General features: G+C 37.6%; 1 protein-coding gene across 2 annotated transcripts in view; it reads right to left on the bottom strand.

Annotated features, from left to right (window-relative positions):
- The window catches only part of LOC126353313 (uncharacterized), a 373,943-nt gene that overhangs the window by 111,187 nt on the left and 237,921 nt on the right, over positions 1 to 24,835 (bottom strand). Inside the window, exons 12-20 of one of the 2 annotated variants that reach the window (XM_050002753.1) lie at positions 21,329 to 22,945; positions 20,872 to 21,163; positions 20,487 to 20,618; positions 16,924 to 17,157; positions 13,619 to 13,759; positions 10,416 to 10,542; positions 8,987 to 9,129; positions 8,516 to 8,557; positions 4,182 to 4,315 (exon numbers count right to left, since the gene is read on the bottom strand). In XM_050002753.1, coding sequence (XP_049858710.1) covers positions 4,182 to 4,315; positions 8,516 to 8,557; positions 8,987 to 9,129; positions 10,416 to 10,542; positions 13,619 to 13,759; positions 16,924 to 17,157; positions 20,487 to 20,618; positions 20,872 to 21,163; positions 21,329 to 22,945 — 2,862 coding nt within the window. The remainder of the gene's footprint in view (positions 1 to 4,181; positions 4,316 to 8,515; positions 8,558 to 8,986; positions 9,130 to 10,415; positions 10,543 to 13,618; positions 13,760 to 16,923; positions 17,158 to 20,486; positions 20,619 to 20,871; positions 21,164 to 21,328; positions 22,946 to 24,835) is intronic. The other variant, XM_050002754.1, reaches the window with a different exon arrangement.

Genomic DNA, 24,835 nt, shown 5'->3' with positions numbered 1-24,835 from the left:
AGATATAAGAATACAGTCAGGAGTGCCCTAAGGAAGTGTGATGGGATTACTCTTCTTCTCTGTATACATGACCGATCTGACAGATGGGGCTAGAGCAATCTGTGTCCATCTGTGATGATGCCATAGTGTTCAAGAAAAGTATCATCATTAAGGAATTATAATCATTGAGTGATTGTAGATGGATACAGCACGGCTTAAACATATATTTTATCTGGTGTGACGAATGACAACTTGCTCTAAATACAGGAAAATATATGTTAATGAAGATGAGTAGAAATCCTGTAATACACTACTGGCTATTAAAATTGCTGCACCAAGATGAAATGCAGATGATAACGGGTATTCATTGGACAAATATCTTATACTGAAACTGACATGATTGCATTTTCACGCAATTTGGGTGCATAGATCCTGAGAAATCAGTACCCAGAACAATCACCTCTGGCCGTAATAACGGCCTTGATATGCCTGGGCATTGAGTCAAACAGAGCTTGGATGCTGTGTACAGGTACAGATGCCCATGCAGCTTCAACACGATACCACAGTTCATCAAAAGTAGTGACTGGCATATTGTGATGAGCCAGTTGCTCGGCCACCATTGACCAGATGTTTTCAATTGGTGAGAGATCTGGAGAACGTGCTGGCCAGGGTAGCAGTCGAACATTTTCTGTATCCAGAAAGGCCCGTACAGGACCTGCAACATGCAGTCGTGCATTATCCTGCTGGAATGTAGCGTTTCGAAGGGATGGAATGAAGGGTAGAGCCACGGGTCGTAACACATCTGAAATTTAACCTCCACTGTTCAAAGTGCCATCAATGCGAACAAGAGGTGACCGAGATGTGTAACCAATGGCACCCCATACTATCACGCCGGGCGATACGCCAGTATGGCGATGACGAATACTCGCTTCCAATGTGCGTTCATCGCGATGTCACCAAACATGGATGCGATCATCATGATGCTCTAAACAGAACCTGGATTCATCCGAAAAAATTACGTTTTGCCATTCGTGCACCCAGGTCGTTCGTTGAGTACACTATCGCAGGCGCTCCTGTCTGTGATGCAGTGTCAAGGGTAACCGCAGCCATGATCTCCGAGCTGATAGTCCATGCTGCTCCAAACGTCGTCAAACTGTTGACTCAGGGATCAAGACGGGGCTGCACGATCCGTTACAGCCATGCGGATAAGGTGCTTGTCATCTCGACTGCTAGTGATACGAGGCCGTTGGGATCCAGCACGGCGTTCCGTATTACCCTCCTGAACCCACCAATTCCATATTCTGCTAACAGTCATTGGATCTCGACCAATACAAGCAGCAATGTCGTGATACAATAAACCGCAATCGTGATAGGCTACAATCCGACTTTGATAAAAGTAGGAAACGTGACAGTACGCATTTCTCCTCCTTACACGAGGCATCACAACGTTTCACCAGGCAATACCGGTCAACTGCTGTTTGTGTATGAGAAATCGGTTGGAAATTTTCGTCATGTCAGCACATTGTAGGTGTCGCCACCGGCGCCAACCTTGTGTGAATGGTCTGAAAAACTAATCATTTGCACATCACAGCATCTTCTTCCAGTTGGTTAAATTTTGCATCTGTAGCACGTCATCTTTGTGGTGTAGCAATGTTAATGGCCAGCAGTGTAACTGAATACAGTATTAGTGGTATGTGATTGACACAGTCACTGTTGTTGTTGTGGTCTTCAGTCCTGAGACTGATTTGATGCAGCTCTCCATGCTAATCTATGCAGAGCAAGCTCCTTCATTTCCTGACACAGACATGTTGATTAAATATCTCGGCATAAAACAATGCAGTGATATGAAATGGAATGAGCATGTAAGGTCTATATTAAGAAACGTGAATGGCCGACTTCGGTCTATTGGAAGAATTCCAGAAAAGTGGAATTCAAATACAAAGAACATGTGTAGAACAGTAGTTCAACCTATTTTTGAGTACTGCTACAGTGTTTGGCATCCCACTAAGTCAGGTTAAAGGAAGACATTGAAGCAATTCAAAGGTGTGCTGTTAGTTTTGTTACCAGTAGATTCAAGCAAACACTCGAGTATTACAGATAGGCTTCATGAACTCTAATAGAGGCTGTAAGGGAAGACAATATTCTTTTCGCAAAACACTATTGAGAAAGCATAGAATGCAGTCTTTCTCAGCTGTGCGATGTTGCTGATATTTGTCTTATGGGCATAATTCTCTGCCTCAGGCTACAGCCTAATACCCATAATACAAATATCAGCAATACCACCACTGGGGAAATTTAGAGAACCGGCATTTACAGCTGACTGCAGAACAATTCTACTGACACCAATATCTATCTCTCAAAAGGACCATGAAGATGAGATAAGAGGAATTAGGGCTCTTACAGAGACATATATATAGAGTTGTTCTTCCCTTGCTCCATTTGCAACTATAGCAAGAAAGAGTGGTACAAGGTACCCTGTGGCATTCAACCTGTAGTGGCTTGTGGAGTGTGTATGTGAGTGGATTAGATTGAGTGTAAACTTATTCACAATAAGATTTGGATGCAGTTTGAAGAGTTAATGTAGTAACAGGTGAGTAATTTTGTTTATTTGTGTCTGGGACAGTGTATATTTCAACCAGAAAAGAATGGTACCTTGAGAGCTAGTGATGTCTGCGTACTGCCATTTGTGTCTACGTCCCATATGTCAGTCAGGAAGTGAGTGGTGACTTTCCTCCTTTTGTCTATTGTTGCAATAATAGCATTTGTGTTACTGTAGCAGTAATGTTCCTGTCCCCCTCCCCAAACTACCCCGATATTTGCAAAAGGTATTTAGTAGTTGCACTAACTGCTACTTACGAAACAATGGTCTCCTAGGCTCCATTACACAAGGTGTCCACAATAAGAGAGATGATAAAGCTATAACAACAAGACTAAGAAAGGACTATAATCATTTTGATGGAAGACATTTATACATCTTAAGTGCAGCATATTCTTGTAATTGGTTCACAAAAATATTAAGGAAAATTGATTAAGTTATGTTTAAATAGAGTTTACCATGAAAAGAAGCACAAAAAGACCATCTGCATGCTAACAAAGAGATATTTTTTTCATTTTGTAATACTTTACTTATGTGTAAAATGACTGAAGTGATGAGTGGATTAGAGATGGAAAAACTCATTGTTTTATTCATTCGAAGATTAAAATGGAGCACAAGTAAATATGAATGTTAGGATGTATACAGAAAAAATATTCCAAATAGGGAAATTACTAAACAGAGGAAAAGCAATAGTTATATCACACACAAAAAGGGAAAGAACTGTTAGGAAACTACAAATTAAAATTGTGTTAAACAAATATTTAAGTTAAACAGAACTTTTATCTCAATATATAACATTGTCAAGATATTGCCCCAAATACAACTGTATTGCCTGTGCAATGATGCACCCTGGAATATTTTACAGTAGTGGCCTTATTACTGCATTTTTGCAATGTTTCAATACTCTTTGTTTGTGATCCTTGCTATCAGTTAATGTAAAATTATTAAAGTAACATTAAAGTAGTAGTTTCAAGTAGATATTAACTGCTAACTTTCTGGAAAAGAATACATGGTCTTCATAGAGAACAACGTTAATGTGGTAATTGAATATCCTTAATTGGATATAAGTAATGGAATTGTAAGTGTAGAGCTGTAAAGTCAGTGTAATATAATCAGCGAAGATAATGTAGGCATGCAGGTGAATGTGTATTTCGCTAACTCTGTCGAAGTATTTAGCCAAAATCATAGCAACATTCTCAATCCTGTTCATTTGCTTATTGATGAATCAACACCTCAACTAAACAATGAGTTGTTATCTTTACCTATTTACAGAAGACAATGTTATTACTATTGGTTTGTTAATACAGTCATCTTTTCAAGTCAAAATACAATTGATATTTCCATTAACTGGTGAAATAAAAAGGAAAAGCTACTCTTAAACTTCCTGCAAAGATATGCCCCTTTACCTATTTGGCAATAAAAACTTCTTTCCTAAGCTACATATCACTAGTATTCACTGCTGCAGGTGAATAAATTCTGGCACACCAATACGTCAACATTAAAGCTTGTAAGTGATCTGGTTCATTTACAAGAAAAGAAACTTTTCACGATTAATGCTGCTGCATATTACCAAATTAATAAGAGCAGAAGGCATGCAATTACACACCTCTTGGGACTGTTCCACTGTTGTCACTGTACACGCTACCAGAGTCGGACACATCTCGGCTAGCACTACGACGCCATGGAATATCCTGATCCCGACTAAATGGTCTTGAAAAATGTGAAGTTTCCGAGAGCCTCCTGCAATTATATAGCATAAAATGATAGTATATTATATGACAGTGTATTCAATTAACACTTTAGCACAAAAAGTACACTTGCACAATTGCAATAAAATTAAACATAAAGGCTACACCATATTATGATTCATGCATCATGCAATAATGGCAAAAGTTCTTTCTACTGCTACTGCTGCGATCACTGTTCCCAAAACTACTACTACGTAAAATGCTACACACACACACACACACACACACACACACACACACACACACACACACAGAGAGAGAGAGAGAGAGAGAGAGAGAGAGAGAGAGAGAGAGAGAGAATACAACAGTCAAATTCAACACACTGTCTCCATCAGCAATAACTGCCTTATTTTCTCTTGTTTCTTCTTAGTTAAAATTATTCACATGCTAATCATTAATTTCTTAACACAATGATGCTAACAGTCCATCCAAATTACAATCACAGGATATGTGTTGAAGAGCTATCAGAATTCTAACAACATATAAATTTTTTCAGCGCGTAATTCCACTAAAAGCCAGTTCACTGTAAAGTGTGGAGTATGTATTAAAATGAACTATATTTTCATGGATAATACAAAGAGTCTGAATATTAGCAAGTCTCACAATGAATGAATATTTGGGACATTTGGAATTATTTGTCATTGAGGGTAACTGGACATTCCTTTTCAGAATGGAGATGTAGCAACATGTACTTGCCTTTGTTACATGAATATAACTGTATATTTTATGTTTAAGTAAATACTATACAATAATTTATAAGTAAAACATAACACTCAATAGAAATATTTGCTTTGTACTCAACCAGTGCTGGTGCAAAGATTGGATCAAAAAGAAGGATGGGATGTGTTTATTTTGCAACAAACCCATTATTTCCTATCACAGTTATACATTGCTAGAAGTGGGTTATTATTGCCTTCCTGAGGCCTGCAGGTGTTGTGCCAACTTGTAACTGTACTGTGAACATGACTATGAGTTTTAATCTGTGTAACATTGTGTTTAAAGAGTTAAATAATGTAGGAAAGTTCTTATCTAGATGGGACTGTAAGCAGTCAGAATGTGAAACATTTTCTGTTTTGATGTCAGTATGCTGTTTGTCACTTGGCAATGCCTGCTGATTTCTATATGAAATATAATGGCTACTGACTGGTAAAGATGTTTTACCAGAATGGAAGCACTGCACTGTGGGGATATTGCTGACAGAAATAGCTGCAAGGCGGCCCCAGTCAATATAGGGACTAAAGGCTCAAGCTGTGTCACAGGAATTCTCTCCCTCCTGGTCAACAGTTCAAAAGATTTTGTGGTGCAATTTACACTGGAATCCTACAAGATAGAGAACTCACATCAAATGAAGCTCCAAGATGACTTTGTTCTTCAGTTTTTTGGCAGGCATGGAAATAGAGGATGTGTGGCCCGGGAATATTCTTTGGCCACATAAGGTACATTTTAGACTGGTACTGTGAATGCACAAAACTATTTCATATGGGGTTCTACTCCACCACATGTTGTGCAGGAACATCCACTGCACTCACGTTATGTGATGATTTCATAGTGTGCTCTCAAAAGCTCTTTCATTCTCAGTCTGTTTTACTCCACTGAACTGTTACCTCACTCACCTGTTAGGTGTACAGTGACCTCCTTGCACAACATGTGATTACAGCTCTGCAAGATTGTAGTATGTCCACACCACTATTTCGTGTCACATGGAGTGACATCACTTGTCACTTGCCAGTTAAAAGATTTGCTGTGAGAAACCTTTGTAACCATTGCATCATCTCTAGGCAATTTAAAGATGTGCGGCCTTCCAGATCCACTGACCTAAATCCATATGATTTCTGATTGTGGGGATATCTGAAAGACTGTGTCTATCAGGAATGTATCCAGACAGTTCTGGTCTGAAAGTTAGTATACAATGATATATCAGTCTGATTACACCAGATATGCTGCAAACAACTGTTGACCATCGCTTGTTACAGATGCAGCATGTTGTTGAGTCAGGAGACCATACCAAACACGTCTCAACTATTGACCATATTCTAATAAACATGCCAGAACCACTCTTACCATGTGTTCCTCCCCTTTTCCTGCACCCATACCACATTCTGACTGCCTACAGTGCCATATTTTCATCTGGTGGCAGAAAATGGATTTTTGTTTGCAGCATACTCCACATGTGCACCAATCAGTGAACATGTCCGCCCTAGTAGCTGAGTGGTCAGCGCGACAGACTGTCAATCCAAAGGGCCCGGGTTCGATTCCCGGCTGGGTCGGAGATTTTCTCCACTCAGGGACTGGGTGTTGTGTTGTCCTAATCATCATTATTTCATCCCCATCGACGCGCAAGTCGCCGAAGTGGCGTCAAATCGAAAGACTTGCACCAGGCGGTCTACCCGACGGGAGGCCCTTGTCACACGACATTTCATTTATTTCAGTGAACATATCTATGATGGTTCAGTATCTTGTGATGTACACAGCCCACACTGCAGTATTCAGAACTCTATCACTTTAATTATAACCCCTGGTATTTACACGAAAAGATGTAGAGAAATTCTACAAATTGCATATAGCCTACTTCTCTCAAAGCACTGGATGGGGGAGGGGGGCCGGCAATGACCTCAATATTCCAACACAACAGGCAGGTCCTATCAATAGAACCTAATATCATACCATGTGAGATAGAATTTTAAATCACAAGATTGGTGCATCATCTTGAAATATATATCAACTCATCTCCCCTTTCCTTTCCTTTCTGGCTGAATGCTAAAGACCAAATTTTTGTCGTACATGAGATATAAACTGGTTAATTTTAGGTAAAAATCAAACAATGGAAAATCCAGGATAGACTGTAACAACATCATGAAAAGTGTGGTTTCAACTGACAGAGACTGCAGTCATGTGTGTGGAAGTTGTGTTTGCAAAATTTTAGATAAGCATCATTACAGTTTACTAATCTGGCATAATGAACAATTACAACACGCCAACAATTACAACACGCCATGCAGTAGGTGAAAGAATATGAGTAAGGACAAAGTGTGATTAGTAGATGGAAAGACTACCATGAATCTTGTTCACAATTCTATTGTAGTAAGACCATCAAATAACTTGTTTCCATCTCTGACTTCTGCTTCTCCCTACATACTGAATAGTACTATTTCTTCTTTTCTAGTATGGTCATATGTTTAGAAATACAATTCAAATATGAAACAATACATTCAATGGGAGTGTATTTAAAAGGCAAGATGAAGAAACAGTTCACCTCTACACTAATCTTTCTTGTGAATATAGCACTGCATCTTGAGTGAAAGTGAAAATCAGATTAAATGATCTAGTGAGATAGACTTTCAACAGATATTTTGGAGTATATTAATCATAAGCGAGTACAGTTCCAGAAAATCAAAATACTTTAAATATTGCCAGTGATGAACCACCAATATGTATTCTCAAATTCTAAAAAAATGGTCACTTTTATATATGAAAAATAGGCAACAATCAACTAAAATTCATTCGATGAGTGGAGAATTCCTCAAATATGGCTTCCACTATCTAGTTGCCACTATAACAAACAATGCACAAATTCTTCCTCTGTCTCCATCAAATTTTTCTTCGTTCAGTAAACATTAGACACGTTTTGAAAAATAGAATACAAAAACAGAGACAATTAGTAGGAATAAAGAATATCTAGTGCACATATGGATTAGAAGCATGTATTAATAAACCTCAAACTATTTTCTCCAATAGGTTATTTCCTACAACAGCTGACAATGTTAAGCACAAAAAGAAAAATAGCTCACTGTACAACTGGTTGATTTACTTGAAGAGGTAACAATAAACAAAAGTGAACATAGTTTATATTTAAAATTGTGCCTTGACCAAATGCTGCTATTTTTACTACTTAACTAAAGTCAATTAGCAAATACAAAAAAGAAAACAGGGAGATACAAATTGTACAACAAATTATTCAGCATTCCTCTGGGAGATGTTTCTAAATACTATGGAAAAAGTTAAAACAATTGTCACTGAGACAGACAGGGGGGAAAAATCAGTAATAAAACATACATATAAATGCCAAAACTATTAAATGTGCTATAATTATTTTTCAAAATACAGGTATAATCTACAGGTTTTGCTTCAGTTAGGTCCTTAATTTTTCCATTTAATAAACTTTAAAAAATGAAAATCATACTACATTACTCACTGCAATTTAGATATCTTCTTCTCCTCATACACTAAGCGATAGCTAATAAGAAGAGATCAGTGATGGAGGAAATCAGTGTAAACATATCTTTCACATATTTCAGTTCTTCCTGTCTAAAGACTGATACATAAAAAGCCACAGATATCCTAACCATACAATACAGAGTCTAATAACAAATAAACCAATTAACAATCACATGAGACATTAACAGACTCAGAAAGAAAAGACACTTATTTGGAAAGGAGGGGTGGCGCTGGTGGTTTGGAGGGGGGAGGGGGAGGGAGGCGAGGCTGGAGAGCCAACAGTGGGGTAGGGGGCGAGAGAGATAGATGGAGGGAGGAGGAGGAGAGAGAGAGAGAGAGAGAGAGAGAGAGAGAGAGAGAGAGAGAGAGAGAGAAAATTAAAAAGCTATGGTAAAGTTATGTACAGTGAAGAAACACCAGAAACTTATTTTAACTATTCAAAGTTTACCTTGAAAGTGGTTCTCCCATGCTATTCCAGAAACGTGAAGGCGGTGTGCGACCAACATTTTTTAGCTGGCTCATCAGAGTGCTGGTAGGAAAACCTGGTCGAGCACCATCTTCCACATTGAGGCGCTGTGTCAAACTACGAACCTGCACAGACGTTTACTCTCTTATGACAGAGACTGATTGAAAAAGGAAATTTCAGGATGCATATGGCAACAAAATATCAGGAAGAGCCAGACAACTGTCTTACTCTGTGATACCATTTTATATCATACAAAAAGAGGGTAGTGTTTACATTAACATGAAGCATTTTGTTCAGTACTCTACTACTACACTATAAACCAAGATGTTTATATTAATGCAATAGATACGAAGTGACTGTTGTCCTCCTTGCTTTCATATCAACAGACTTTCGACATCCACTGGTAGACAAAAGCCCCCTCTCCAGACTTCTCATCGCATTATGGTCTTTAGTTACAAATATCCATGTTTCACATGTTGCATTTTTCCTGTCATATACTCACCTTTCATTATGGTGTTTTCCAAGTCTTTTCCAATCTAAATGGTCCCTTGGGCAATCTCATGATCCATCTGTCATGTATCTCAAAATTAATTTAATTTTCATTACAGTCATCACTACATCTTAAATTCCAATCTGTTCCTCAGTTGATTTGTTTTCTGCTGATTTTGTATAGTTTTCACAACAAAAGTTCATGCAATAACAATATTTTTTTTAATTAACAAAAATAGTATATCTCGTAGATGTGGTCTAAACTGACCAAGAAGCACATACGTGAGTGTGAGCTGCATTTGCATGAATGTGTGTGTTTATGTTTCCTATTTCTGAAGAAGGCCTTCTGGCTGAAAGCGTACAAGTTTAGTAGTCTTTTTGTTGTGCTCCTCTGCCATTCAACATTTCTACTATATGGTGAGCAGCATCTATCCTTTTCATAATACTGTCATTATTCCATTCCGGATTATTTCATTGTCTGTTCAAGTAAATTTTGATTCAAGAAACTATATACAAACAACTTTTAGTACAAAGTAGCAAAAACTTAAAGCAACAATGTTAGTAAAATGGGAATTTTGCTCAGATGTGAAGTTTGTGAAACTCAGTCACATTATCTGCAAATAATTCCTAACGTATAAGGTAGTCACAGAAAGCCCTCGAAAAAAGGTCTGTTAATAACTTAGAATGATTTGTGGTTAAGAATTTGTTTCATAAAAGGAAGAATATTAAAGTGGGCATCAAAAACTATTTTTCAGACTAATGCACCAAGACCATGAATGCAAAGGTATAAGAGAAAAAGAAGTAAGTTCCTGTTTAAGGAAAATCACAGTGTACAAAAAAACTAACCTAACCACAAATAAATAGTTACATAGCTGTGTCTCTTACATTGTGCACATTCCTCTCTCTTTCCTGTTTAACTTACCCTTGACAATAGAGTTGAGAATAAGGATTCAGCAGTAAGAATTTCAAATCCATCATCATCGTCGTCATCTTCTGCAGAACTGAGGCTATCATTTCGTTCTAGTGTACTTCTGTTTGGCCTGGAGCTCCTAAAATTGGTAAGAATTGTGTGCATTATATTTATTTAATATTTTACCTCTGCAATAATTTTTCATTTGTATACTGAATATTTATAAAAAAGAAGAATTATTTAAACAATGATTTTATGGGAATCGAGCAAAATATAATTATTTAACAACATGACACAGTCACTTGAAATGTGAGATATGAAACAATATTATTGAGGAGAAAAGCTGACAGATATCAGGCTGTATGGACAGTTGGATCTGTGTCTACACCATATAATCCGTTTAGAATTGTACAATAAAATTAGACATTCTAGTCTCAAATCGCAGCAAAACTCAAGAGTAACCTGGAATTAATATATGACTAAAATTATCAACAGTAACACAAATTTACAACAGATTTTCAGGATTAAACATATTAGAAACTATGTACATTGTTACTAATAATGATTTTTCTTGCAGCACTAAATATAAATTTAAATAAGTAACAAGATATGAAAAAAAAGGTTGCATTCACATGGGATGCAATTTTCTGTAATGTATCTACACACATAATTTGATTCAGTATGTCTTAGGATGTAATTTGTTTAGTTAAGCTCTATATACACACACAGGCAGAACTTTCACAAATAACAAAGCTTGAATCAATCTAAATAAAACTGGCAACAGTATGGAAAGGAATAGATGCTGCAATACTACGGATGGATCCCCCTATTCCAAGAACAGCTATTACAAGGGAGTAATAATGATTTTTACTAGTTACAGTGGGACATAAACTTGCATACTGAAAAAATTGAAGACAGCTCTGGCTCCCTTAGCAAAGAAATTGTTTCCAGGCTACAAACCGGCATTAGCACACTTTATCAGCGATAGTCTGCAGCTATATATAACTCAAAATTAAAATGGGTAAGCCTAAGCAACTGAAGAATTATTATGAAATGTATTTAATGATTGTCCATTTAAAATTTAATCATGCCAATAACAATTAAGAACAATGAATCTCCTGCAAATTTAATTCACATTAACAGTGCCAGCTTTAAATTCCAAAGAAAGTAATGCACAACTGTGATGTCAATCATTAAATACCACTACACTAATCCTTCAATGACACACTAATTTGTTCCACTGCATTTGTGAATCACAACAAAAAAATGTTCAAAGCAAAGAAATCTCTGGCACCAGCTATAGTTTAGAAACTGCATTTTGATGCAATGTACAACAATACTTTCAAAGCTCTTAGGCACTCCACTGTATGGTACTTCACAATCGGGTGTTAGGCAGCTGCAGTGGAACAGAGCACATGACAAACAGCTGCTGCACAGAAAAATTTAAGAGCTGTATTTTCAGAAGATCATAACTGCATACAATCAAATGGCCAAAATTTTCATGCACGGTTGAGTGCTGGAGCTGATATCTTGTCAAGTTGGTGACACTACTTTGTGGGAATAAGAGCTATTAAGAGCTCCATTGCTGTAAGTCACAACTTTATACAGCTATATGACCATTAACAGAATTTTGGAAGCATTTGCAATAGACACAGCAATGGAGAAAGGTAGAAATATTGTAAATTAAAATTGTACAGCAGCCACAAGTCACATGTAACATCTGCACCGCATGTTTCACTAGATCAATCCAAGGACCTTCAGAAGTATGGAAATACCTGCACAATGTATTATACCACCATATTAATAAGATAAATTCACAGATTCATCTTATAATGTGTTCACTTACATTATGTAGCTGAGAGCAACACATCAAAAATATCGGCTGTCTGCAGTGCCACCATCGTAAATAAAATGGAGTAAGTTGGCTGTGTACAGTTAATGTCTTGTTGTCTTGCCACTTAATCTTAGAAAGTACCTGATTAGAGAGTTTATGTCAACTGTATGCAACCAACTTACTTACTCCTTATTGCTTATGGCGGTGGCACTATACGCAGCCTGATATTTATAACTTGAGACCCTTGGCAACATAATGTAAGTTATCACATTGTAAGTTGAAGCTATGAATTTATCTCATTATATTGTGGTATAACACACTGTACAAGTATTTCCATACTTCTGAAGATGCTTCTGTTGGTCGAGTGAAATATGTAAAAATAAAGAGAAAGCTTTGTGTGACTAGTGGTTGCTCCACGATTTTAGTTTTTAATGGTCACTGTTCTCCTGTACGCAAATGCCTGCACTCACTAGAAAGATTATAGTTTTACAGCTAGTTGAGATTTCAGACATTATAGATAGGTTGATAAAGACAGATAAGGGAAATGGTCCTAATCTTGTTCAGGCAATATTCAGCATTTTAATAGCCCCTGCAACATTGAATTTGTGGTGGTAGGACAAGAAACTAAACCCTCTGCTCTCAAACACGGGTCCCGAGTTTTAACTGCCATGCCACATTGCTTCGTAAAAAAGAAGTCAGAGCAATTACAATTTAAACATTAACAGAAATTACCTACAGAGCCATTCAGTACAGAGAATTGCTGAAGATTGAATGTATGAGTCAACAAGTGAACAGTACACATCAAATAGGCTTCATAGAGAATGAAATACAGGAATGGCCAGAAAAGTACAACAAACTCATAGACTAAAACAGAATATAATCATCAAGACACTGATCACTATAGCTATAAGATAAGGCCCAAAAAACAGGTGTCAAACTTTAAGGGTTCTATGCTGCCAATGGAAATGAAATTTAAAAAGTTTCTAGAAACAGATTAGGCAAAAGACGGGACAAGAAGAAATAAGAAAAAAGAAATATCTGTGAGGATTGGTAGGCAAGACTGTAAACATGTTGCACAAGAGATGACTAAAGTTCTGAGGACACGCCACATGAATTAATGATGATGTATTGGCAAAGGACAAACCTCCGAATATGATAACTCTGTCTAGTTTATGGTGAGTTCTGTCTACTTACTGTTAAAGTGTAGAATGACAAAGAAAGGCAGTGTTTGTATATTTTTACATGGAGACCTACAGTAACCTGGTAGTCAAGACAAAAAACTAGAAATTATAATGGTACCTATGACAAAAAATTCTGTATCATTTTGGTGACATGGCCTGGACCTACTCCCAAATATCAGCATGCATTAACTGGGTATTACCTAAGTCTGTGCATGTGGAATGCGCCTTTCTCTTCCTCAGGTGTTTCAGGTTCCTTATCTCGACTCAGTGAGCTATGACGTTGGAGTGTGGCAAATGGGCTATTAAACCCTTCATCCTCACTAGCATCACTGAGCAGCCCGCTAAAAAGTAAATTAGGCTAACTATAATACAAGAATTCTATGTTGATGGTGATGACAATATTATTATTATTATTATTATTATTATTATTACTGCTGATTATTTTATCAAACTGTTCACATTACCTTAGTTTTGTACAGGTTTAAAAAAAACACATGAACTATAAGGTGGTGAACTTCACCTAGACTGCTATGTAGTGGAACTGCAAATCACAGACATTCTTACAATCTGCATCAACTGAATCAATAATGATATGCAAACATTATGGTTCCTAATTTAATACACACCATGACTACAAAGCAACACACAAATAATTATCAAACTAAGAGAAACAATTACACAAATTATATTTGTATAGCATTCAAACACTTATAGCCTGCCCTCCAGTCACACATATTCATTCTTAACTAAACAATTAAAATCAGGCAGACAAATGATTAAGTTTTTTTTTGTCACCATACATGTGAGCTCTGTTCAGAAAACAACTGAACTTTAAATTCTACAGATTATTGGTCCCTGCCCCCTTCAAAGTACAAAGTACTCCCCCATCTGCACACTTTTTCCAGCATTGATTCCATTTTGCAAAGCAGTCAAGACACCAAACGTGGTTACGAAGCTGGTAATGTGCAAGGTGGTGCTGTCAACTGCATCTAACTAACTATCTCCATTGGCACATAATTCAAAATGTTCAGTTATTTTCTGAACAGATCTCATAAACATATCTCTCAGTTCTACACATATTTGCAACCCATACACCTTACATACTGGAAGTCTTCAGCAAACTTCAATAAAGCACACCATAAACCTCTACTCACTGAAAATTTGGTATATTTTCTAATTTGTCCCATATAACTCTTATCACATAAATGATCAAATAAATGATAAACTACATAGTGTACTGCTAACTGGTATCCCTCAGTTGACTACAATAATGAAGAACACTCACAGCCTGCAAATTATCTGAGTACACCATTGCTGCACTCTCCCTCTTTTCTGCTGGAAATTCCACCTTTGGAACATGGTGTTCACAATATTATGCTAACACTCTAGATATGCTGTTGTTGAAACTATCATGCTTAACAAATGAGGTCTGTTGACATAAAAGTTTTCTCAGTATTGTGCCAAGTCATAACGTAAGAAAACTACACTGGAAAAAATCAAAGTTTCAGCCACAATTACCATGAAAGAAACGTTGGTTTCTCCATTATAGATTTTTACATTAAGATGCAGTACAACACTCAGAAAATTTTGACATCAACTGACTCTGGCCACAGAAGCCTACACAGTTATAAATATAAAATGTGTACACATTATGTACGGCATTTTCTATTTTACCTTTAAGGCAAGCAGTAATCTATTATTCCTACAACCATGACAGTTGTTAGGCATTCAGAACAGACAAAATGTCTACTCATCAGTTATACATCTTGGATGAAACAGAACACCTCCATTTTGAATCAATTCCGCTGTCTGTATTTCTGATGAAATAAAGTAATTTACCTGTACTATTCCTATACACATCCAGTCTCTCATACAGTTTAAGAGTGATTATCAAATCTTTACCTTGCTGAAACACCAAGGAATAATATCTTGGCTTAGTGGAGTAAAATTCTGAAGTCTTCTCCTCATGGTGCAAGAGGTAAGGAAAGCAGGTCAGTAAGCAACAGCCGGGAGGAATGCCAACAAGGAAGAACCATTGACATTTCATGTAATACAGCTGCAAGACAGAGTAATTTCCTACAAACCACAATGCAGCAAAGTGGAGTAAGAAGGCTTTTAAAGTTGGATTCAAAAAGAACTTTTCGGCAGAGTGACTCTACAGAATACATCTGCCACTTCTTTTGAAAGGTGAAGTTAAGGCACCTCTTAGCTGCCACTAGGGCCCTCTGATTGGACAAGAAAAGCAGTCTAGGTGATGACACTGCCACCTCACAGCAGAAGAGGATACCAGCCAGTCTTGAATAAATATCACTCCTGTTCTGGTGAGAGAGCTACTCAATTCACAAGTATCTAGCTTGGATCTTGGACATTCCTGAGAGTAGCATGACTACACACATTTTGTGATGAGTTGGTAGTGCCTCTCCAGCATACCATCTATGGTACAATCAGGTGTGCAGTGGTCACACACTTTCTGGAGCCACTAGCAGCCCTGAACAGAGTGAGAAACACCACCCACCTGTGCAACATGGCCACTGGCCCTGTGACATCACTGGGTGCCACTGGCCCCATGACGACACTGGGTGCTAATTCCATGGTTCTGCCACTACTGTGGGATGAGACTGCGCAGCTTGAGTTGTGTCATACATACTCGGAGCGTCACCACTGCTACCAAACAGCTACAAGCGGCTTTAGAATTAAGACAAGTGTGTATCTTTGAGCAATAAACGTTTACTGTGTTAATGATGTTTCACTAGAGTCTCTGAGCATCTGACAGGCCATCATACATTAAAGTCACTGCTTATCCATGTCCGAGGATGGGGAACCAGCTAGATCCTGACCTCAACAACCCACTGTCAACACCTAACGTCCTTCACCTCAGTGCACTCTTCATATATTCTTTTTCTCTATCTCACTGTTCTGCAAAATCTTACTTCTAACCACATACAATATAGATGTCTTTATTTTAACAAAAGCTTTAAACAACAGTTGTTGGTGAAATACAGAATACACTTAAAATGGAATTTTGTATTTTTAGAAAGATATTTGAGTAATTAAAAAATGAAAATAAATAAAACATTGAATTTATATGCAAAAAAGGCATATCTCCTAAAAAAAAAAAAAAAAACAGTATACAGAGAGTACTGAAGGATATTAAATTAGGAACAGTCCAAGAAAATAAAAATAACATGCTGCACCTAACAGAATTATCAAGTATCAGGATTCAGATAACCTTTATGGTAGCAGTTATATTCAATATATGAGCAACATTAACTCAACAAAGAGAGCTAATTTCTTCAGCTACCAGCTAGTATTTAACGACAACACAGTAGATCCAGTCGCAGCTCCTGAACTTTCTAAATAAGCACTGTAGACATGATTCAATGATACACAATAGAGTTTCTGCACAAAGCAAAAATGATTTTGTCATTGATAACTAAGAAAAGACCACAATGTAAACCAGCATGAACAAGACAAAGGATCTGAATCCATAAAATCTCTCCTATACCTCATTCTGCGGTGTCTACCAAATCGACTTGTCTTCCGTTGTCTAGGTTTGGTGTTGTTTTCATCTGAAATAGATGGCTCCAAGCTACCAGCCCTTGGTGTAACATATCCTCCACCTTCTACTGCTATAGGAATGATGTATTCACGTGGAGATTTCCTGATAGGTTCTGGCCCAACTGATACTGTACTGTCCGTATCTGAATCTTGAGTGCTCTGACGAGATAGGCTCCCAGATCTAGGAAATAGGAAAGTAAAACAAAATTCAATAACACCATCCATGCCCTCTTGAAAGTTTACACAGGTGCATAAAACCATATTAATACCTAAGTCTTACTTAACTCTAATACATGTGCATTCAAATTATCATTTTTTTAGTCAAACAAAAATAAACTTTGTATTAAACTACTCAATCAAATCAAAATGTTCTTTCACATTCTGAGTGTTAAGCCATTTGCTCCCTACATGTTACAGAGTCCTGGACATTTTGGACATTTCTTTACATTCTTACTATTCTATACCTTATAGGCGCAGGGGCATAAGTCCAAAATCTTCAGTTTCAACTTACAGCCATATCTGTAACACTCAGACGCTGTCTCATTTGTGGACAAAGCGTGTCGGTCCTGCTTGACCTCTTGGTTGATTTAGGCAGTTTTAAACTAACAGGTACCATTTTAATGCTGCATATATCAGAATGGGTTTTAGCAGGACTGACATCCTTCTTCCAAGTGTCTGGTAATTACAAATTCACTCATAACATGAAATTGCTGCCAGCAGATATAAGCCTCTTTATCTTCCAGGTATGGCACTGCTTTCTCATAATTATAAAACTATACACATATCTGTGATTGTTTCAGCAGAAAATTTCTTCTTTACTATAGTCATAGAATGAAAAGCATCAACTATAAGTTTGTTCCAATCTATGCTGTTCAGAGGAGTTGGTGCTGGGGAGGGAAAAGGGGGGATCCAGATGACATGGGTACTGCAGCAGCTGATGAAATCGTTAGTAAAGGGAGATTAATGCCCCTTCAGTTACAAGATCACTGGAGCCTAAGCACAAGTTCATACTGGGGAAGAAAAGGGAAGGAAATCATCCATGTTCTTTTTAAAGGAATTATCATGGTATTATTTTAAGCAACCATGCAAAACTAAAATCTGAATGGCCATATGGAGATACAAATCCAGGTCCTCCCAAATGCAAGTCCAGTGTCTTAACCACTATGTCACCTCACTAAGACACTTGGTGTGACATATTTGTTCATATAACAGAGTCTGTAAAAGGCTTTAAAAAGTAATCAGTTGCACTAAAGTAACTTGTTATAGTAGATGTGACACACGCAAATACCAAGTTACACGTGAGAGACTTCATGACAACAAAAGGGTCACAGATGTTAAAATGTAGATACTGTTGGTAGTCTCTGTGCTTGATAAGAACAGACGTTTTTATGAAATCATCAGGCAGGAATGATGTCAAGATGGACCAGGTGAAGCAGATTTTAGTACAGGTTCCTCATAGTATTCAGTCAACCGCCCACCTGCACTATACAATATGATAGTCCTTTCTTATGCCACGTGTGTTCTTCTAGCCTCTTCCATAGATCCCTTACTGATAATTCAGATACAAATCCCATCCTATTTATTCACTTGGCACATCATATTGCAGTCCTGTCACAATTATTTCACACATTAAATCATAGGAAGGATGTAAGTATGAAAACTAAGTAGCCATATACCTCATGAACTGCCATTGACTACCTGTGATTATCCATTACCACTTGATTACAGAATAAGCCCCACACCAATTATCCAAACAAGTGCTTCAACATTTGATATTCCCTAAAGCCAACAAATCTTTTGAACTGCACAGGTGGCATCTATACCGTATTTACTCGAATCTAAGCCGCACTCAAATCTAAGCTGCACCTGAAAAATGAGACTCAAAATCAAGGTAAAAACTGAGACTCAAAATTAAAGGGGAGAAAAAAGTTTTAGCCCGCTCTCCAAATCGAAACATAGTTGGTCCATTGTAAAATGAAACACAATTTCGGTCGAATGAATGACGATACAGCTACAGTAGTTTGGTTCGAGTCGTAACCTGAGCAGTTAAGCTTTACCAGGTAGCCATTGCTATGCGTCAGGCGCTCCGTCCTTATTTATACGGGTACCCTTCCTTTTTCACATGCTTTGTCTGGTTTGAATTGATTGCTTATTTTTCTTTGATCTGATAAGCGCCGTTTTCTTTGTTATAGGTGTTTACGTCACTCTAAGCTGAAAATGCATTACTGTACTGTGTCATGCATTGTTTGACGCATTCTGATAGTGCGCGTTTGCGGCCTGTCGCCGCTCATGGCATGGCTTGGTTTTGTGCCACTACCGCCGCCTACAATTTAAAAACAGAGAAAGGAACCGTCTCATTAGCGAAACAATGGCAAGAGACTGCTATTTGTTGTTACTTACACTGCCGCTTTCTTTGATAATGATCAACAAGAACCAAATAATACACTGCATATGATAGAATATGTTCTGAACGAGAGTTTAGCGAAAAATTTTCTCCGTTTCAAAATCTTTGCAGGCACCTCAAGTACATTACATTCTGCACAGACATTAGAGTCATCTTAGATTTAAAAATCTAGTCAATTGCTGTGCTTCATTTCTGACTGTATCACTATTACGCATAAGAATAATATGAAAATAATCAAGACATGATATGTATATTCTTCCGTTTTTGCTGTTGTCTCACTCTAGTTTCATAGTTTATTAGGTAGACAGGATTTAAATGAGATAGCAGAAAACACGAAACAATACATGGCAAAATGTTTATATTCGTATTATTCTTATGGTGAAGAGAATACTGTATGTGATTCATAATTCATAGAAGTTCCTGTTAGCAACCATCTCTTCTCACAGGTAGCAAAAAATTCAGAACGTAGAGTTGCCCATATTGACAAACATCCCAAACAGTCTTGCCAGTCGGATTTTCGTAGTACATTGAAGGTCTGCTACATTCGAAGATGAACAATACAGAATTTGTATTTACTTCATTGGATAATGTATGAAAATGTAGTGGTCCAAACTGGGGGCGGAGAAAAAAAGCTATCTTCCACTTTATTTATCTTTGTACCTACAAAGCATGCATGTGTAGCGCTACATATATTCGACGGAAGAAGTTAGTTGTGGCAGCACCCACCAACATTTTTCAGAACTTCCGCTTGCTTTGCAATCAATTCTAGGTCACAGGCGGTTTTTTGGATTCCAAAAACCGGAAAAAAAGTGTGGCTTAGATTCGAGTAAATACGGCACTTCCAGCACATTCCTCACTCCACCAACTGGCTTAAACTCCCACTAGTCACCATATCTGCGTGTCACCTTTCCCACACCTCTCAAGAGTGAAAATTTAAAAGCTAGAGCAATATTCTTATATCCAAGGGAGTGTATATGCATCACCAAACATTCATCCGCATGTGGCCTTTTGCATGTCTTTATGTATTACTTAAAAATGTACCCTTTAATGCTTTAATTGGAATGAGTCCCAAAACACAGATGTCAGAAATCGATTAAAATTACAACCTCTGAGAAGTATACACTCGTTGCTGTGTGGGGGGTACAGGTGGCCGCACTGCATTTCCTTCCTCCACATGAATAGGAATGATGTGTTCTCGTGGCTTGCTGACTCTTCCTTCAGGCTCCAGAGAAACTGATCTATATGTATAAAAAGAAGGAAATAAGGTGCAACTTATAGTCTTTTTCCATAATAAAGAACAGCCTCAGAGTAAGCATCTGAGTATCAACACACGTCTTCAGCAAGTTATCGATCGGCAGTGTATTATAAAACTCCACTGCAACATTTATTTTTTGAAGTCAAAATGATCTTTGGTGCTCTTTATCTGCTAACTAATTAGAATACTACAGGAATAAAATTATTTCATACAGTAACATAAATGTATCTACGAACCTAGGTGGCTGTTTAGGTGCAGCAACAGAAACTGGGAATGCTGCTTCAGATCTCTGAGAAGTCAGCTCTGCTGGCTCAATCATATGAGATACCTCAGTATGAAAACCAGCAGGTGCAATACTGGGTGAATTCAGTCGAATCTCTGCTTTTGAGGTTTTTCTCCTTGGTAATGTTGCTGACTTCAGTGTTATTTCTACTTTAGAGGATTTCTTTCTATTTGCAGCATCAGTGTTCATCCCAGAAGCATAATCGTTACTATCAGGTTCTTTGTCTGTTCTTCTCTCTGGAACTTCTGAAATCACAGGTTTACTTGAAATTGTCACATTATTGTCATTCTGATTGCCTTTCAGCTCATTAACACTATTAAAATTAAATTTGTTTTCTACTGGGGAAGCAACTTGTACTACTGCAAATCTAAAATCATTAGGTGCTACCTGAATTCTCACTAATTTCTTACCGGTCTGAAGATCTACAGGAGACAGGGGAGGAGACTTTGGAGAAAGTGGGGTTGTAATGTTCATTGTTTTTGTCTTTGTTTTAAGCTCCTGTGGAACAGGTACAGGAGGCTTTGTGGCTGTCCCTTTCTTCGTGTTATCTGCTCCAGCTTCTTTACGATGTCCTTCAGTAATTGCATTGCTGATTATTTCAACAGCATCTTTCAGCTTTTTTATTCGGGCTTCTTCTTGTTTGTTGGGCTTCTCGGATGTTTTCAAAGGAGGAATGAATTTCAGTGAGTCTTCTTTTTGTAATACTGCTGGAGATTCGTTTACACATGGCACAGGCTGATCATTCAGCTCCAAATCGGACAGTTTCTTGCTTGTTTCATTTATAACAGCATTTGTCTCATTTTGTACTGCAACAATTTCTTCTTCACCATTCATTGCTTTTGTTATTGGAAGTGCATCTTTGTTGTTCAAAAATGCATTATTCTCTTCTACTGTTGATTCATAATTTTCTATGTCAGAAATTTCAGTTTTTGAATCTTCAGTCTTCTTAGAAGATGAAGATTTTGCTAAGCTAGGTACAGAAACAGCAGATGATGATTTCTTTTCAAATGCTCTTTTTGCATCACTAACTTTCACACCAGGTATGAACACTTTCTTTGCTTTTTCAGGTGTAGGAGATTTTGGTTCAGCACCTGCTAACATATTAAATTTTTCAGCTGTCTCAAATATTTTTGAGCGTCTCCGTTCCATTGGTTTTGAAGGAGGTGAAGCTGTATCCTCAGGTGTGTTTGCACCAGATGATTTCTCTGATCCTGAGCCCAACTTCCCTAAACTAAGTTCACCTCTACTTCTTCTCGTTTTGGTACCAATCTTCTTTGGAATATCAACTGGAGGACTCACAGCAGCTGATGTACCATTTATACTAACACCATTCACATCTAACTCTCCAACAGAACTTGCTGTTTCACTAACTTCAGCATTTATATGATCACCTATCAGACTGTTCTGCATGGCAGCTTCCAAAGTAACAGGGCTGTCATTTTTCACATTATCACATACGGTAGGAACTTTTGTATTGTCCAACACAGAAACGGTTTCCGAGTTTACATGGTCCAACACCTGTGGCCCCGAATCCTCAGCTACACCTTTACTCTCACTCACTACTTTCTTTTTCCGCTTCACTTTAATTTTTGCACTTTCCCCTTCATCATCCGGCATTTGTACATTGTCCTGTGGCTTTGCAGAACATTCATTTTCTGGTGAAAGGGGTTCACTTTCTTCAAACTCTTTAACCAAATCTGTGGCTGTCCTGTTCTTTGGTGTACTACTGGCCATAGTCTCCAGACCTTCATCCATTTGAACACTACTGCCAGGAATTGTGTCTACACTAGATGTGGCCGTCTTCACTGACCCAACAATAGTTTCAACAGATCCCTGAAGGGAACGATCAACATCCACCACTCCAGAGTCCACTTCCATTGGCTCCTCGGTAGATACTGAATCAGATTTCTGCTTACTCCTACTACTTGATCGACCTCTGTGTCGTTCTGAGCTTCGTTCACGAGTTGAGCGTCTACTTCTTTCTTTCCTTTTAGCTGCACCCCGATTTGCTTCTTCTGTGGAGATACCTGCAAGTGAAGAAGAATAAATGTCAAACGTAAAATATTGAATACAACCAGTGTTGCAAAGAAAAGGGGGTTATGCAATAAAATATTTAGTCATTAATGGACATATGTTGGCAAGCACCAAATTAAATTTCTACAAATCTTAAAATAGCAGACTAAATGATGAAAGTGTTACAATAAAATTTTACTAAAAAGAGTTTACTGACATATTGTAAAAATGTCTTCACAGCTGAGTATATTGTTAACCAATGAAAACATTTATTCAAAGCAGACGTACTGAACGACTTTTAGAGATGGGATATGCAGATATATTACCTTATGTCCTGATCTTATTATTGATACTATGTGCACTAAAGCAGAGCCTAATCTGAAACTATCACTTATTTTATTTCTAAACTAGCCTAAAGTTAAATAAATTTAAGATATGAAAATGTGAGAAAGCCCAATATCGATTTGAAGCCTCTTGAGAGTTTGAATAATTTAAGGGCAAAAGGTATGGGCAATAATTATTGCAGCTTAATGAATAACCCATTAAATTATGGGCATGCAGCCATGCTAATTCCAGCTCTTCTATTGATATTTCAACCACATATCATTTGGCCATCCTTGGAGTGAGCCAAAAGAGTGGCTCACACTGGCAGTTGCCAGAAGATATAAGGGGCGTTCAAAAAGAAATGAGACGGGGCATAATTACAGAAACCAGTACCTATGTGTTAGAAGTACTGACTCTGGCTATTGATACACTTGTCCCGCTGTGACACAAGGCAGTGAATGGCTGTCTCATAAAATTCCTGGGGCTGCGATGTTAACCAATTCTGCACATACAGCTGGATGTTGTCATCCACACGAGTGCAGGAAAGGTTATGCTGATGCTCTTCTTTGACTAAGATGGCCCCCTTCTGATTCACTTCCTGCAGCACAGGACAACAGTGAATGCCCATCATTACTCGCAAACCATGACCACCCTTTGCCAAGCGATCAAATCAAAATGACCAGGCAATCTCACTCATGGGTTCATATCTATACTTGAAATTTATAACTTTAACATATTTTTGTAAATTTTACGGTTTCACCAGTTCTGCTAGTAGATGGCTCATTCTTTAAGACTCAAATAAACAAATAAAGAGCACAATCACCACTACTGAATACAAAGAAATCTGGAGGAATAACACGATTGAAAACCACAAACACACCAAATAGAGTCTTACTAGCAGCAGAATTACATAACAATGCAGTATAAAGGAGAACTTGTCAACTAAATGACCTTACTCAAGGTTCTACAAAACAGGTCTGGAAGACAAGACTGAAAAGGTAATCTGATGAGAGCAGATATTATAGTGTGAGGAAGATCATGCTATGTGCAATCTTTTATCTCAAACTTAACGATATCACCAAGAAATCATGGTGCAATTGAGAGTGAGAAACTGAATCACATTTAGAAATGTCTGAACATGAAATGGATTTTTGAATGTTAGTAGACTGGCTGAAAATGCATTACAATAAAGATAAATGTTGAAATGTTTTAAGAGGTTGACCTTACAATGATTTTGGATACCATATAAAAGGACTGCTGAAGAAACTGCAAAAAGGTGGGAATTTAAGGAGATGGGACCTGGATAAACTAAAAGAACCAGAGGTTGTACAGAGTTTGAGGGAGAGCATAAGGGAGCAATTGACAGGAATGGGGAAAAGAAATACAGTAGAAGAAGAATGGGTAGCTTTGAGGGATGAAGTAGTGAAGGCAGCAGAGGATCAAGTAGGTAAAAAGATGAGGGCTACTAGAAATCCTTGGGTAACAGAAGAAATACTGAATTTAATTGATGAAAGAAGAAAATATAACAAAGCATTAAATGAAGCAGGCAAAAAGGAATACAGACGTCTCAAAAATGAGAT

Source organism: Schistocerca gregaria, chromosome 1, assembly GCF_023897955.1.
Source record: "Schistocerca gregaria isolate iqSchGreg1 chromosome 1, iqSchGreg1.2, whole genome shotgun sequence".
NCBI lineage: Eukaryota > Metazoa > Arthropoda > Insecta > Orthoptera > Acrididae > Schistocerca > Schistocerca gregaria.
Note: the sequence above shows the minus strand (reverse complement) of the source record. Positions and strands in the feature narration are given on the sequence as shown.